The sequence below is a fragment of the Mustela nigripes genome, chromosome X, assembly GCF_022355385.1.
Source record: "Mustela nigripes isolate SB6536 chromosome X, MUSNIG.SB6536, whole genome shotgun sequence".
Lineage (NCBI taxonomy): Eukaryota > Metazoa > Chordata > Mammalia > Carnivora > Mustelidae > Mustela > Mustela nigripes.
The window spans coordinates 81932661-81949214 of NC_081575.1; the positions used below are offsets into that span (position 1 = coordinate 81932661).

General features: G+C 48.5%; 1 protein-coding gene across 1 annotated transcript; it reads left to right on the forward strand.

The window, feature by feature from the left end:
- Positions 1–10249: 10249 nt before the first annotated feature.
- PCSK1N (proprotein convertase subtilisin/kexin type 1 inhibitor) lies at positions 10250–16007 on the forward strand. The gene is made up of 3 exons (XM_059384615.1): positions 10250–10442; positions 14861–15333; positions 15643–16007. The coding sequence occupies exons 1-3, from the start codon at positions 10329–10331 to the stop codon at positions 15836–15838; spliced, it is 783 nt and encodes a 260-aa protein (XP_059240598.1). The 5' UTR covers positions 10250–10328; the 3' UTR covers positions 15839–16007.
- The last annotated feature ends 547 nt before the right edge of the window (positions 16008–16554 follow it).

Genomic DNA, 16554 nt, shown 5'->3' on the forward strand with positions numbered 1-16554 from the left:
CTTCTCCCTCTCCCTCTGTGATCTCTCTCGCTCTCACTCTGTCTCAAATAAATAAATAAAAATCTTTTAAAAAATGCATAGTGGGATAAAAAGAATAAAAGGGTGCTGTAGAATCAGAAAATTAGTCTTGTCATCTTGGGGAGAACCTCCACACCTCTGCAGTCATCGGCTTCCAGAGAATTCCTAAGAATCCTGTTTGATGCCTATTAATGTCTTTTTCAAGAAGTTCAAGGGCAGTTTTCCCTTTGATCATGCAGGCTGTGTTTGGGTGGATATTTTGAAATTTGTTTATTTTTTAAGTAATCACTACACTCAACATGGAGCTCGAATTCAGGAGATTGAGTTGCTCGCTCCTCCTACTGAGCCAGTCAGGCACCCGTAGGTGGATACTTCGTAAATGCAGCTCAAACCTCTTAGGGAGACATCTGGTGGCATCATAGGAGTCTCTGGCAGTATGAAGTCGCATTGACCTGTAATAGGGTAGAATCTTGTATTGAAAGTGAAATTACAAAACACATGGGATGGTCTGTTATTAACTCAGAAGTAACTAACCAGAGGTGGTCCCCGGAGGGTTTATATCTTGCTGTTATCAAGGCTAGTGGCAATACTTTAGTCTCTGAAAGTTTGAGGGGTTCTCAGAAGTGTTTTGACTTTTTTTTTTAAATAACTTATTTATTTGTTTGTTTCTTTGTTTGTTTGAGAGGGAGAGAGAGCACAAGTGGGGGGAGGAACAAAGGGAGAGGGACAGGAAGACTCCCTGCTGAGCACACAGCCAGACCCTGGGCTCCATCCCAGGATCCTGAAATCATGACCTAAGCCAAAGGCAGATCTTAACCGACCAAGCCATCCAGGCGCCCCAGAGGTGTGTTGATTTTTTTAAAAAAGATTTTATTTATTTGAGAGAGATTGAGAGAGATCACGAGCAGGGGGAAGGGGAGAGAGAGAAGCAGGCTCCCTGCTCAGCAGGGAGCAAGATTTGATGTGGGACTCAATCCCAGCACACTGAGATCATGACCTGAGCTGAAGGCAAACGCTTAACCAACTGAGCCAGCCAGGCACCCTGAATTTTTTTGTAATTCCAGTTTAGTTGACATACGCTGTCACATTAGTTTCAGGAACACATAATAATTCATAGTGATTCATCATCTCTATATGCGATGCTCTGCTGACCACAAGTATAGCTACCCTGTGTCACCATACAACACCATTACAATACCGTCGACTGTGTTCCCTATGCTGTGCCTTTTCTCCCCATGACTGGTTCATTCCATAACTGGAAACCTGTACATCCCACTAGCCGTCACCCATTTGTGCCTACTCCCCCCACCCCTTCCCCTCTGGCAACCATCAGTTTGTTTTCTGCTGTTTTTACGTTTAGAATTCCACTAAGGGAGTACCTGGGTGGCTCAGTAGGTTAAAGCCTCTGCCTTCAGCTCAGGTCATGATCCCAGGGTCCTGGGATTGAGTCCCGCATCGGGCTCTCTGCTCAGAAGGAGACTGCTTCCTCCTCTCTCTCTGCCTACCTCTTTGCCTACTTTTGATCTCTGTCTGTCAAATAAATAAAATATTTAAAATAAAATTTAAAAATTAAAAAAAATAGAATCCCATTAAGTCTCTACTTTTTCTGAAGCTTATGGATGCTAATGACTGTAGGGTTTGTGAGTAAGGTTTTAGAGGACAGTTATTTAAATGAGTGCAATGTGTGCCCCTGTTACTGGAGAGACAAGTTGAGATTCAAATACAAAAGGAAGCAATTTCCCCTCCCCTTATAGCAAAGGCTCTCTTCCAATGAAAATCTCAGTTGGCCTAGAAAATAAACCACAGCCAGAACATGCTCATAACCCATTTGGAGGTGTTTAAAGGGACTTCAAGTTTTGGGTTCCTACCCATGTCCTACCTTTACAGTATTTGCCATGATTGTGTCATTGGAGGTATGACATTCAAGGGGACCACCTCAGCAAGATCCTTTAAGTTACCCCATCAATGTTGGTACAGTATCAAGGCCAATTTAGCTCTGCTATTGTGGCTAATACCACGAAGCAGTTTTGCTACCTTCCATTCTTCTTAAGGCTATCTGAAGTATGGCAAAAGATATAGAATTGCCTTCATTTGTTGTCCATTTTAATAAGGGATCCTGAGGTGCCTTCAGATGAACATGAAATTATCACTGTAAGGGGCGTCTGGGTGGCTCAGTCAGTTGGGTGTCTGCCTTTGGCTCAGGCCATGATCCCAGGGTCCTGGGATGGAGCCCCATGTCAGGCTCTCTGCTTGGCAGGGAGTCTGATTCTCCCTCTCCCTCTGCCTGCCACTCACCCTGCATATGTGCACTCTTTGTCCCAAATAAATAGATATATAAAATCTTTTAAAAAGAGAGAAATTAGAGGCACCTGGGTGGCTCAGTGGTTAAAGGCTCAGGTCATGATCTCAGGGTCCTGGGATTGAGCCCCACATCTGGCTCTCTGCTCAGCAGGGAGCCTGTTTCCTCCTCTCTCTCTCTGCCTGTTTCTTTGCCTACTTGTGATCTCTGTTTGTCAAATGAATAAATAAAATCTTTTTTTTTTTAAAGAGAGGAATTATCATCATAAAAATCTAGTTATATTCCCTCTACAAGGAGAGGGGAGGAATTTTGGCTGCGTGAAAATACAATCTGACATAAACACACTCAAAGGAGAGGCTCCTGGGTGGCTTTGTCATTAACCATCTGCCTTTGGCTCAGGTCATAATCCCAGGGTCCTGGGATCGAGTCCCGAATTGGGCTCCCTGCTCAGCAGGAAGCCTGCTTCCCCCTCTCCCACTCCCCCTGCTTGTATTCCCTCTCTCTCTGTCAAATGAATAAGTAAAATCTTTTTAAAAATACTCAAAATAGAATTATTGCAGGGGCTCCTGAGTGGCTCAGTTGGTTAAAGAATCTGATTCTTGATTTTGCTTCAGGTCGTGATCCCATGGGTCCTGGGATCGAGGGGATTCTCTCCCTCTACCCTTCAACCCTCTCTCAAAAGAGCCAATAAAATAATAAAAAATAAAAGAGGGCGCCTGGGTGGGTCAGTCAGTTAAGCATCTGTCTTTGGCTCAGGTCATGATCCCAGAGTTCCGGGTGGAATCAAGTCCCACATTGGGCTCTCTGCTCAGCGGGGAGCCTCCTTCTCTCTCTCCCTCTGCCTACCTCCCTGTCTGCTTGTGTGCACTCTCTCTCTCTCTCTGTCAAATAAATAAATAAAGTCTTTAAAAAAATAAGAAAAGAGATGGGGCACCTGGGTGCCTCAGTTGGTTAGGTGGAAGGTGCTTGGTTGCCCTTGGGGTCATGGCCTTGGGGTCTGGGATGTAGCCCTGCATCAGGCTCCATGCACAGTGGGGAGTCTGCTTGAGGATTCCTTCTCTTTCTCCCTCTTCCTCTGCCCCTCCCCCATGTGCACATTCTCTCTCTTTCAAATAAATACATCTTTTTTTTTTTTTAAGATTTTATATATTTGTCAGAGAGAGAGAGAGGGAGAGCGAGCGAGGATAGGCAGACAGAATGGCAGGCACAGACAGAGGGAGAAGCAGGCTCCCTGCCAAGCAAGGAGCCCGATGTGGGACTCGATCCCAGGACGCTGGGATCATGACCTGAGCCGAAGGCAGCTGCTTAACCAACGGAGCCACCCAGGTGTCCCATCAAATAAATACAAAATGGGTGTTATTACAGCTGATTTAAACAATAAATTGGGCCTTTGGTAATTTTATCAAGGCATAGTATTAAAAAAAGTCAGCACTCTGGGGCTCTTGGGTGGCTCAGTCGGTTCAGTGTCTGCCTTCAGCTCAGGGCATGATCCCAGGGTTCTGGGATCGTGTCCCGCATTAGGCTTCTTGCTCAGCAGGGAGCCTGCTTCTCTCTCTCCTCCCTATCTGTGTCTCTTTCTCTATCTGTCACTATCTCTCTCTCTCAAATAAATAAAATCTTTTTCTTTGAAGATTTTATTTATTCATTTGACAGAGAGACACAGAAATAGAGGGAACACAAGCAGGGGGAGTGGGAGAGGGAGAAGCAGGCTCCCTGTCCAGCAGGGAGCCTGATACGGGGCTCGATCCCAGGACCCTGGCATCATGACCTCAGCCAAAGGCAGACGCTTAATGACTGAGCCACCCAGGTGCCCAAATAAATAAATAAAATCTTTAAAAAAAAATTCCTCACTCCTTGGAGCACCTGGGTGGCTCACTCATGTAGCTGACTCTTGATTTCCACTTGGACCATAGTCTCAGTGTTGTGGGATCAATCCCAAGGAGGGCTCCACGATCAGAGGGGAGACTGCTTCTCCTCTTCCTCTGCCCTTCCCCCAGCTTGACTGCATATGTGCTCGCTCGCTGTCTCTCAAATAAATAAATAAATCTTTTTTAAAAAAGTTGGGTGGGTCAGTCAGTTAAGTGTCCAACTCGGTTTCAGCTGGGGTGGTGATTTCAGGATCATGAAATGGAACCTGCCTTCCCTGCCCCCAGGCTCTGTGCTTGGTGAGGAGTCTGCTTGAGATTCTTTCTCCCTCTCTCTCCCTCCCCCTTTGCTCCCCCCAACCCCCACGTGAGATCCTGCGTGCGCTCTCTATTAAATAAATAAATAAATAAATAAAATCTTAAACGTCGACACTCCTTAATCCCCAAATACAGAAATGAAGAGAAGGGTGTCTCCTTTGTTAAACAAGATGATCTCTCTCTTAGATAAAGGAAACAAGCCATCTCTTTGTGTGGATTTATGCCATTATTGCTCTTTTAAAAAATTGTATAAATTTCCTTTTTTAAGTGGGTGACACGCTCAGTGTGGAGCCCCATGAGGGCATTGAACTGCCAACCCTGAGATCGAGACCCAGATGCTTAACCCATGGAGCCACCCCCCAGATGCCCCCAGATGCCCTTTTTGTTCTAAGGTGGCCCTCAAATGAACAATCTTTCTCATGGCAGAAGTTTCCCAAAGTAGTTACTGCAATTTTGACATTTCTCTGGTGAAATTATGCCAGTTGTGGTTAGATAAACATTTATGTTGACATTCTGCTGAAAAAAACATGAAGGACACAGGTGCTTGGCCTGACAGGCACAGTTTTAGACTGGGAAGATCCCATGAGAATCGCAGTGCTCCATAAGGGGGTGTTGTGTAGCTGGTGTTTCTAAATTCCCACTAAAGGCCAATCGTCATGGTGGTGGGCCAGGAATAAAAACCCTCCTGACTGAGCGGATGAAATTAAACAAAGCAATTCTCAGGGACTCAAAGACAAGACTGAAGAAGAAATTCATGTATGTTTTGTTTGTTTTATTGTGATGAAATACACATAACATAAAATGTACTATCTTTACCATTTTAAGTGTACATTTCAGTAGTGTTAAATACGTTCATAATATTGCGCAACTATCACCACCATCCATCTCCATAGCTCTTTTCATCTGTTTTTTTTTTTTTTTTTAAGATTTTAACAGAGAGAGAGAGAGATCACAAGTGGGCGGAGAGGCAGGCAGAGAGAGAGGGGGAAGCAGGCTCCCCGCTAAGCAGAAAACCCGATGTGGGGCTCGATCCCAGGACCCTGAGATTATGATCTGAGCCAAAGGCAGAGACTTAACCCATTGAGCCATCCAGATGCCCCAGCTCTTTTCATCTTATAAAACTGAAACTCCAGGGGTGCCTGGGTGGCTCAGGTCGTGATCACAGGGTCTTAGGATCCCGGTGTGAAGGGCTCTCTGCTCAGTGGGGAGTCTGCTTCTTCCTCTTTCCCTCTCTCTCCCTGTGCACCCCCCCCCCCAACTCGTGCTGGAGCGTGCTCTCTCTCAAATAAATAAAATCTTTAAAAAAAACCCTGAACCCTGTACTCATTAAACACTAACTTCCTCTTCTCCCGTCTCCCACAGTCCCTGGTAACCAACCATTCTACTTTCTGTCTCTAAGATTTTGACTCTTCTAAGTACGTCATGTTAGTAGACTCCTTCAGTATTCCTCTTTTGGGGACTGGCTTATCTCACTTAGCATAATGTCCTCAGTGTTCATCCATTTGGTCACATGTATCAGAATTTCCTTCCTTAAAGGCTGAATAATATTCCATTGTAGGTATATATGATATTTTGTTTATCCACTCATCCACCGACGGACACTTGGTTTCCTTCCGTGTTTACCTGTTGTGAATAGCGCTGCTATGAACACATGTGTACAAACATCTATTTGAGACTGTTTCCGCATCAGATTTTCTAATGGTGATCCAAGGCTTGTTTGTCCAAAGGATGCTGGTCTGAAGAGACAGGGACTTCTCAGCCCCCAAGGCCAGTTTGGGAACAAATGTCAGGGCTATGCTCTTTCTCTTCCTATAGACTTTTTCCTTTTGTTGTCAAGGAATGCTCAACTATGTAACTAAATATAACACTTATATGTTTCACATATACAATTGGACAGACCACAGAAACAGGTGCTAGAAATCTAGAAAACAAATTTACCAAGTAACACTATGTATCTGATCAGATAACCAAAGTCTGGGGTATCCTCATTCTTAGGAAAACAAACAAAACATCCAATGCAGAGGACCTCATTGAATTGCCTATATTTGAGGCTCTGTGAACTTACTCCCAAGCCAAGCATGGGCAGGGAGGTGACTCAATTAGCTGGAGACACAAGGGGTTTCAGATATGTGCACTCTTACTGAGTTGAAGGTCTCAGAACAGAGTAGGGCAGTGAGGATTTCTGCCCAATCTCAGCAAAACCTTCTCCATTTGTGTTAGTGCCCATTAGTCAAAGACCATCAGGAACACAGCTGCAGTCAAACCAACCCGGGTTTATTAGCTTGTGAGGGACACCACATGCCGTGGAGAACCATGGAGTATCTAAAAGAGGAGTGTTGGAAGAAAGTGATTATGGGATTTGGGCTTATGTTAGATGGTTTTCGTGGTTTCCAGGCTACAGTCTTGCCCTTATTTTGTTAAATTTGTTCCTAAGTGTTTTTATTCTTTTTGATGGTACTGCAAATGGAATTGTTTTCTTTCATTTTGGATGGTTCATAGCTCATGTATAGACATAACATTGAGTTTTCTAATATTGATCTTATATCCTGCAACCTCGCCGGTCTCATCTATTAACTCTAATGTTTTTGTTGTAGATTCCTTAAGATTATCCATGTAGGGGCGCCTGGGTGGCTCAGTGGGTTAAGCCTCTGCCTTCGGCTCAGGTCATGATCTCAGGGTCCTGGGATGGAGCCCCGCATTGGGCTCTCTGCTCAGCGGGGAGCCTGCTTCCCTTCCTTTCTCTCTCTCTGCCTGCCTCTCTGCCTACTTGTGATCTCTGTCAAATAAATGAAATCTTAAAAAAAAAAGATTATCCATGTATAAGGTCACATCATTTGCAAATGAAATGATTTCATTTCTGCCTTTCCACTGTGGATGCTTTTTTCTTCTTGCCCAAGTGCCCTGGCTAGAATGTCAAATAAAAGCGAGAGGAAACATCCCTATCTTTTTTTTTTTTTTAAAGTAAGCTCTACACCTAATATGGGGCTTGAACTCACCACCCCAAGATCAAGAGTCATATGCTATACTGACTGAAACAGCCAAGTGCCCCTGGAACATCCTTGTCTTGATCTTGATCCACTGTTAAGTATGATGTTAGCTATGGGCTTTTGTCCTTCTTCAGGTTGAAGGTGTTCTCTTCTATTCCTAGTTTGTTGATGATATGTTACTTCTCAGCTTAAAACAACACACAACAGGAGCGCCTGGGTGGCTCAGTGGGTTAAAGCCTCTGCCTTCAGCTCGGGTCATTATCCCAGGGTCCTGGCCCCGCATTGGGCTCTCTGCTCAGCGGGGAGTCTGCTTCCTCTCTCTCTGCCTGCCTCTGCCTACTTGTGATCTCTGTCTGTCTAATAAATAGATAAAATCTTAACACACACACACACAACAACAACAACAACATTAACTCACAGTTTCTGTGGGTCAGAGGTCAGGACGTGGCTTAACTGGGATCTCTGCTTCAGGCTTAATGAAGCTGAAATGAAGGTGCTGACAAGGGCTACAGTTTCATATGAGGCCTGACTGGAGAAGGATCCAAGTTCACTCTGGCTATTGGCAGAATTCAGTTCCTTGGGGCGCCTGGGTGGCTCAGTCATTGGGCATCTGCCTTTGGCTCTGGCCATGACCCTGGGGTCCTGGGATGGAGCCCTGCATTGGGCTCCCTGCTCAGCGGGGAACCTGCCTGCTTCTTCCTCTTCCACTCCCCCTGCTTGTGTTCCTTCTCTCGCTGTGTCTCTCTCTGCCAAATAAATAAATAAAATCTTTTGTAAAAAAAAGAATTCAGTTCCTTGCAGGTGAAGGACTGGGGGCTTTGATTTCTTGCTGGCTCTGTCCGCTGGGACCACCTTCAGTTCCTAGAGGCTACCTCTCTTTCACTCCACCTGAGGCTAGGGTAACCTAGAGCTTTATTATCGTATATTTACATTATATATTACACCCCCAGCTTGGCCTGGGGTCCAGCCACCAGTCTGTGCCCAGTTTAAATGCCCCCCCCCACTGGGGGAAAAATGGCCATAACACTTCCAGCAAGAACCTTGTAGGGCCAAAAACTCCCCTCCCAACTGGTAGGAGAAGTCCCTTAGATGATTGAGAACAACCTCAGTCAGAGACCACTCTGCTGTGATAAAAAGAAAAGACATCTCTAACCTGGCGCAGTTGCGACCTCGGGGCATGCCCACTCTCCACTCTTGAGTGTGCATTGTCCTTAATAAACTGCTTCGTGTTTGCTAACTTCCTCCTTCTGGCTGCCTTTGACTGTGGATCCTCATGTAAATCTTTCATGGGGAATCCAAGAACCAACACCTCCATTCACCCAACACAGACTCTCCCGCCCATAACAGTTCCAACCTTCTTTCTTTTTTTTTTTTTTCTAAGATTTTGTTTATTTGACAGAGAGAGAGAGAGCACAAGCAGGGGGAGCAGGAGGCGGAGGGAAAGGGAGAAGTGGGCTCCCTAAGGAGCAGGGAGCCTGATGCGGGGCTCGAACCCAAGATCCTTGGATGATGACCTGAGCCAAAGGCAGATGCTTAACCGTCTGAGTCACCCAGGCGCCCCACCAACCTCATTTCTGATGTAATTATGTACATGTTATTACATATATCTGGTCACCTTTGGTCATGCATACTTTCAAAAGGGAGGGGATTACACAAGATTGTGGACACCAGGAGACAAGCATCATGGGAGCCACCTTAAACATGTGTTCGTCACCCCATCACTGGGAACATCATCTTCAGGACCATAAAGGGATATGTATAATGATTTTCCTTGTAAAGTTGTTTGTAATACAGAAGAGATGGAGACAGAATCAATGGATTAGATATACTCATAGCAGCATCAAGGTGTCTTTCTTCACTTTGAATTTGTGCCATGTTACCATACTTTGTTTTTTATTTTTTAAAGATTTATTTATTTATTTGAGAGAGAGTGAACGTGAGAGAGGGAAAGAGAGAGTGAGCACAGAGGGAGAGGGAGAAGAAGACTCACTGTTGAGCAGAGAGCCCAATCTGGGGCTCGATTCCAGGACCCTGAGATCATGACCTGAGCCGAAGGCAGATGCTTAACTGAGCCACCCAGGCGCCCGCATAGTTTGTTTTGATTCCTAAATGAAAATATCTTTATGTTGATCTGATTTTAATAGTGATGCATATTCATTACATTTTTTTTCAGACAACAGAGAGAAGGGTAAAGGAGAGAGTGACAAACCATTATCTATCTCCCCACCCAGAAATAGCCACTAACATTCCCTCCCCAACATTTTTTGCCCAATGTCTACTCAAATTTTACCAAAGTTTTGTTTCCTTGGATGTATCATTTTAAGTGGCTTGAGACCCTTTTCTGGAACAATGTATGGGTAAAATCTATTTATCTATGTATCGATCCTCACCCATAGCAGCGAGGAACTGTTTATCCAGTGAACAAAGTCATATGTCTCCTCCCCAGGGAGGGAGAGGTGGGGGACCAGATCCCCATTCCACTCCACTGAGTCAATTTTGCCTGCCTGTCTGCTAAGGGACAGCAAGGTCTGTTGCCCCGGTAACCGCCCTCCGACTGCCATGGCAACCGCCAACGAAGGCTCCAGTTTACCACCTTGCCCCTTGGGCATCTCCATGACGACAAGCAGGATGGAGGGGTTGCTGGAGCTCCCGGGCTGCGCCTGCGTAGAGTGGCCGGAGACGGAGGAGGGGTGGGGTGAGGGGAGTGGGGGGGTTGGGCAGGGGGAGGACCGGGTTCCCCCGCGCGCGCAGCCGCAAAGCACCGCAGCCTTGCCCGCTCGCCCCAGCGCTGCGCATTTGCCAGCCAGTCCGCCCGTCCGGAGCCCGGCTCGCTGGGGCAGCATGGCGTGGTCGCCGCTGCTCGGCGGGCCGCGGGCCGGGGGCGTCGGCCTTTTGGTGCTGCTGCTTTTGGCCTTACTACGGCCGCCCCTCGCGTTCTGCGCGCGGCCGGTAAAGGTGCGACACCAGTCGGGCACCGGGTGGGGGTGGGCGGGAGGAGGCTGTGGGCGAGCGAGGGTCTGTGCTCGGCTGCTGGCCCCTCGTCCTCGCGGGCCCCCGCCTGTTCCCGGACGTGCGGGGAGATCGGCCAGAGGGGGGTCCGGGGGCCTCCGCCCGTCCGCGCCCAGGCCACGCAAGACTCCGCCTGCGGGTGTGCGGTTCTCCGCTGGCAGCCACGCCCTGCCCACCCTTGGCACCTGGCGCAGGCCGGGCCTCGCTCCGCTGGTCGCTTGTGGTGCTGTCCATGGGACGAGCGAGCGTGAAGGAAGGGGGTGTCCGCATAGGTCACTGTGTGTGGGATGCGCTGACTGGGGCGTGAGAATGTGCTGTCTCTCTAAGTGCGTATCCTTTGATGTCAGCGCTTCTGAGCGTCCCTGCAGGGGCGCCGTTGTGGGTCTGGGTGTGCAGTGAGGGTGATGCTGGGGGTCTTCCTGCGTTTGACTTGTCTCAGGGACACTGTTTGTAAATCCTATGGGGATGGCTAACCTATGGGCGTGTGTGTGTGTGTGTGTGTGTGTGTGTGTGATTTCCTTCTTTAGATGGGAGTGGTCTTTGCCGCCCCATGTGCACATCCCATTCTGGTTCTGTTGGACCAAGCAACTAGGATTTTGTATGGCTGTTCAGGAGGCTGTTTCTCCCTGTCCCTTTATGGAGCTGTGTCATTGTGGGGAGAGGAGCCATGATGTCTCTGGGCTGCATTGTGTCTTTAAGGGTGATGTGTGTCCTTGCATCTGGGTAGCTTGGCCATTGTGACCACATGGACAGCAGCGTCTGTGAATGTGTGCAGTTCCTCGTGTGTGGCTGTGGCAATGTCAGGTTGCGCGTGTGACATCTTAAGGCTTGTTAGCCCATGGGAGTGTGAACCCATGGGAAGCTGTGATTGCTGGTGAGTGTGTGATTCTCCAGGGGCTGAGGGGTGATGGGTGCCTAGGGCACTTGGAGCACATCCTCCTTCAACTCATCAAGGGTGGGGGACTTAAAAAATTATTAAATATTTTACATATGACATAATATGGTTAACATACATGTATGATGTAAGGAATAATGATAAAATAACCCCTGTGTGTACCCACCACTCAGGTTAAGAAATTGAGCATGACCGATAGTTAGAAGCCCCTGGCAGCCAGCCCCCTGTGCACAACAACCCACTTGCTCCCTAATCGTTATCCTGTATTTTCTGTTCATTGATTCCTTACTTTTGTTTGTAGCTTATCACATATGTGTGTAGGTCTAAACAATATGTTGTTTAGCCTTTCTTCATAGAAATGGAATCATACCAGGCATCAGGCTCCTTTTAGTCGCTAGGGGTCACTAGGAAGTCATCGGGGCATCTGGTAGTCTCAGCCTGCAGTGGAATTCCTTGTTTTTTTGTGTGTGTTTTTTTGCTGTTTGGCTTTTTGTTTTGTTTTCTTTTCTTTTCTTTTCTTTTCTTTTCTTTTCTTTTTGGCTCTGCATCGCCTGTGAGATGCATCCACCATGCACATTTGCACATTGAAGTGCATGGCCGTAATTCATTTGTTTTTATTGCTGCCTGATATTTCATTTTCTGAGGATATCATCAGTGTCTGAGTATATCATGATTCATGTGTGTTCTCAATATGTCTGTAGACATTTGGGCAGCTTCCAGGATCCCCCCTCCCCCGCTCTCTCCACTTCAGCGCTGTCACAAACAGTGCCCGATATGATTTTTCACAAACCTGGGTCCAGTAGTATATGTACAAAAGTTACCCTGGGTTGTAGCACACCCAGGAGTGGGTCATAGGATTTGTGCAGCTTTTTAGACATTGCTGAACTGTTTTTCAAAGTTATTTTGGCAATTGAACTCCCATCAGCAATGTATGAGAGTTTCTGTTTTTCCCCACAGCCATGTCAGCATTGGGCATCACTAGGAGGTTTGAGTTCTTTGGGATGTATGATGCTTAGTATCTCACTGGCACTTAAATTTGCATTTTCCTGATTGCTAATGAGGCTCACTGCTTTCCATGTATTTAGTTGTTACTCGATTTGTTTCCTTTTTTGTGAAATACTTGGACATCAATTTTCCCTATTTTTAAAATCTAGTTTTCATTCTTTATATAAGTAATCTCTACACCCCACGTGGGTGGGGTTCGAACTCATGACCCCGAGATCAAGAGTCGCAAGCTCTTCTGACAGAGCCAGCCAGGCACCCCTCCTTATTTTTTTAAAAATTTATTTTTATTTATTTTTTATTTATTTTACCCCTCCTTATTTTTATATTAGCTTGTTTTTCTCTTCGCTTTCAAGGCATTTTTTGGTATACTGGATACTAGTCCTTTATTGACTATCTGTGTTGCAGACCTCTTCTCCCACTCTGGTTTGACTGTTCATTCTTTTATGGTGTCTTGGGATAAAAAGAAATTCTTCATTTTAATTAGTCAGTTTATTCATCTTCTCTTTTTTTTAAAAGATTTTATTTATCTGTCAGAGAGAGAGAGAGCGCAAGCAGGGGGAGCATCAGGCAGAGGGAGAAGCAGGCTCCGCACTGAACTCGGAGCCCGATGATGCAATGTGGGACTCAATTCCAGGACCTGGGATCATGACCTGAGCCAACTGAGCCATCCAGGTGTCCCTGCTCATCTTTTCCTTTTCATTGCTCCCACGTTTGGGTTATTTGTTGTTCCTGCATGTTGATTTTTTTTTTAAGATTTTATTTATTTATTTGACAGAGAGACAGCAAGAGCAGGAACAAGGAACACAAGCATAGGGAGTGGGAGAGGGAAAGCAGGCTTCCCGCCGAGCGGGGAACCCAATGTGGGGCTTGGTTGACCTGAGCCCAAGGCAGATGGTTAACCATCTGAGCCACCCAGGCACCCCCCTGCATGGGTTTTTGAAAGAGCCAGTCCTGTCCCCACTGCTCGGAGTATCCCTTCTGCCATGTAGCAATTGTCAGTATCTGTGCATCTGTTCTTAAGTTCTGTTCAATCCTATTACTTCCTTCTGCTGGACTGAATCTGCTGTCTAACTGGCCCATTTAATTTTTTTTTTTTTTTGAAGATTTCACTTTTAAGTCCTCTCTACACCCAGTGTAGGGCTCAATCGCACAACCCAGAAATCAAGTCACAGGCTCCACCCACTGAGCCAGCCAGGTGCCCCTTGCCTCCTTCATTTTGAATTTCACTTAAAACATATTTCTAGGGCGCCTGGGTGCTTCAGTTGGTTGGGCGACTGCCTTTGGCTCAGGTCATGATTCCGGAGTCCTGGGATCGAGTCCCCCATTGGGCTCCCAGCTCCATGGGGAGTCTGCTTTTCCCTCTGACCTTCTCCCCTCTCATATTCTCTTTCACTCTCTCTCTCAAATAGATAAGTAAAAATTAAGAAAATATATTTCTAGATGTTTCTTTTTCAAATCTTCATCGTCATTTTTGTGGGGTTTTTTGTTCCTTACTCATACTTTTGATACCGGTTTTTATTTCTTTAAGCTTTTTGAAATTCCTTAAAACTGTCTGGATTGAAAATTAATCATTGGGTAACTTATTCTACAGAAAGATTTACACACATACCACATACCAAATAATATATGAACAAGGTTACTCATCCCAACATTATAAGAATAGCAAAAGATTGGTGGGGGGTGGGGGGGGGGTGGAGTGCCTGGCTGGCTCAGTCAGTAGAGCGCCAGGTTCTTGATGGGGTTGTGAGTTCCAGCCCCACATAGGGTGTAGAGATTGCTTAAAAGACAAAATCTTAAAAAAAAAAAAAAGTAATAACAGAAGATTGGAAACACCATAAATGTCCATCTGTCATCCATCAGTCGAAGACTGGTTAAATAAAATGTGTGCATCCATACAAAAGGGATTCAATGCGGAGGAAAGAAATGAAAACAGAGGAAGGGGGAGAGAGATGGAGAGGGAGGGAATGAGATACGGAGGGAGGGAGGAAAGAGAAAAGGGAGAGAGAAAAGATGCACTGAAAGTACTGATCCAGACAGATTCCCAAATGCAAGGTGCAGAACAGTCTGCTACCCTTTGGGCAAAAGCAGTGAACAATAAGAACCTATAAAATGCAAATATGATTCTTACAGTTCACGACATCAATATAGAAAAATCTATGGCTGTCATAAACACCATCACCCCTCCTATAAAGACACCTGTTCTCCAGCAGCCCTGGGGCAAATCCTGAATCACTGGGAAATCATTGAAGGGTTGGGGAACCAGCGGTCTTTGGTGGTCTTCAGTGTGACTGGACATATTTGGTAGTCTCCAGTGACCTTAGGGGTGTCTGGGTATATTTGAGGGGCCGCGGTGCCTTGGGCGGCATCTGGGGATGTTTGAGGTCCACAGGGTTCCCCTGGGTGGCGGCGGGGGTCCCTGGCCTGGCAGACGCTGACATCTCTCCCCTCCCACGTCTTCCGGCAGGACCCCCGCGGCCTGGGCGCAGCTGCGTCGCCCATGGCTGAGGCTGGCTCTCCCCGCCGCTTCCGGCGAGCAGCGCCCCGGGGCGAGGCGGCAGGGGCCGTGCAGGAGCTGGCGCGGGCGCTGGCGCACCTGCTGGAGGCCGAAAGGCAGGAGCGGGCGCGGGCCGAGGCGCAGGAGGCCGAGGATCAGCAGGCGCGAGTCCTGGCGCAGCTGCTGCGCGCCTGGAGCTCCCCCCGCACCAACGACCCCCCGCTGGGCCTGGAGGACGACCCCGACGCGCCCGCCGCGCAGCTGGCCCGCGCCCTGCTCCGCGCCCGCCTGGACCCTGCCGCCCTCGCCGCCCAGCTCGTCCCGGCCCCTGCCCCTGCCGCTGCGCTCAGACCCCGGCCCCCTGTCTACGACGACGGCCCCACCGGCCCAGAGACCGAGGACGCCGGCGACGAGACGCCTGACGTGGACCCGGAGCTGCTGAGGTACCCCGGCAAGGGGTGGGCAGGGGGCGGCACCTGCGTCGCGGGGGCGGCAGGAGCGGCGGGGACCTGCCTCACAGCGTGGCGCCGACACTTAGGCCCTGGGATCCTAGGAAGGAGGGAGAACATCCAGCCAAGGTGTAGGGTCCGAGGTGTCTGGCTGGGGAGAGTGGGGAGCGGCACTGTCGGTCCCAGGGAGGGGCGCTCCGATGCCGGGTTTCTGGGCCGGGTCCCCAGGCAGTATGGAGTTGCAGGGCAGAGACGTTGATGCGCGGGTACACGCTCATCACCTTCCTCTCGGTTCTTTTGTAGGTACTTGTTGGGGCGGATCCTCGCGGGGAGCCCAGATCCCGAGGCTGTGGCTGCCCCGCGCCGCCTCCGCCGTGCTGCGGACCAGGATCTGGGCCCAGAGGTGCCCCCTGAGGGCGTGCTGGGGGCCCTGCTGCGGGTGAAGCGCCTGGAGACCCCCTCATCCCAGGCGCCGGTGCGCCGCCTTCTGCCCCCCTGAGCACCGCCTGGATTCTGAGCCCCCTCGGGCCCAGGACCACCCCACCCCAACACCCCGACTGCTCCCCGTCGGTACACTGAGAGCGGCTTACCCGTCGGCCGCAGTTGCTGCCCTCAAACCCCAAGATCCCCGCCTTTGGCCCCACAATAAATGCGATTTGAAGCAGCTATGTGCTTGTCCAGAGTGGCAGTTTCTGGCTAAGGGTCGGGGTGGGGTCCGGTGGGATGAGTGGTGGTGGTCACCCTCAGACAAAGGCAGAGGGGCCCCCTCCCCCACTCTCTGCCTCTTTTCCTGGGGGAGGCATCCAAAGAGACAATGACAGTAACCACCCAGATCCTGGGTCCCACTCCACAAGGCTCTGAGGACTTTCGGGCCTGTAGCAAGTAGCATTTTCCTGGGGCCCATCCTTTTGGGGACCAAGGGACTGCCGTGAGGCATGAGTAGTTTGGGCTGTGCTGGCTGGCCGAGGCGAGCCTTCCTGCTCTGGGGGAAAGGCTACCAGGGGAAAGAGAAGGAGTGGACTGCAGGCCAGGGGTCAGTAACCAACCCCCCCACCCCCCAGAGACTCTGCCTCTGAGAAATTTAAACCTGGGCCTCCAGGTCATGAAGAAAGCGTATTTGTCAAAGCAGGGAAATAGGACAAATGTCAAACACTCAATAAGGCTTTCCTTGATCTCCCTGTCACTCTTTATTCCCACACTCGCTTTTACACAGTC

Excerpts from the sequence above, each read along its gene's own strand:
- PCSK1N (XM_059384615.1), top strand. The coding sequence starts at position 10,329 with ATGGCGTGGTCGCCGCTGCTCGGCGGGCCGCGGGCCGGGGGCGTCGGC. Across the intron at positions 10,443-14,860 it reads TCTGCGCGCGGCCGGTAAAG|GACCCCCGCGGCCTGGGCGC; the intron begins GTGCGACACCAG and ends GTCTTCCGGCAG. Across the intron at positions 15,334-15,642 it reads GTGGACCCGGAGCTGCTGAG|GTACTTGTTGGGGCGGATCC; the intron begins GTACCCCGGCAA and ends GTTCTTTTGTAG.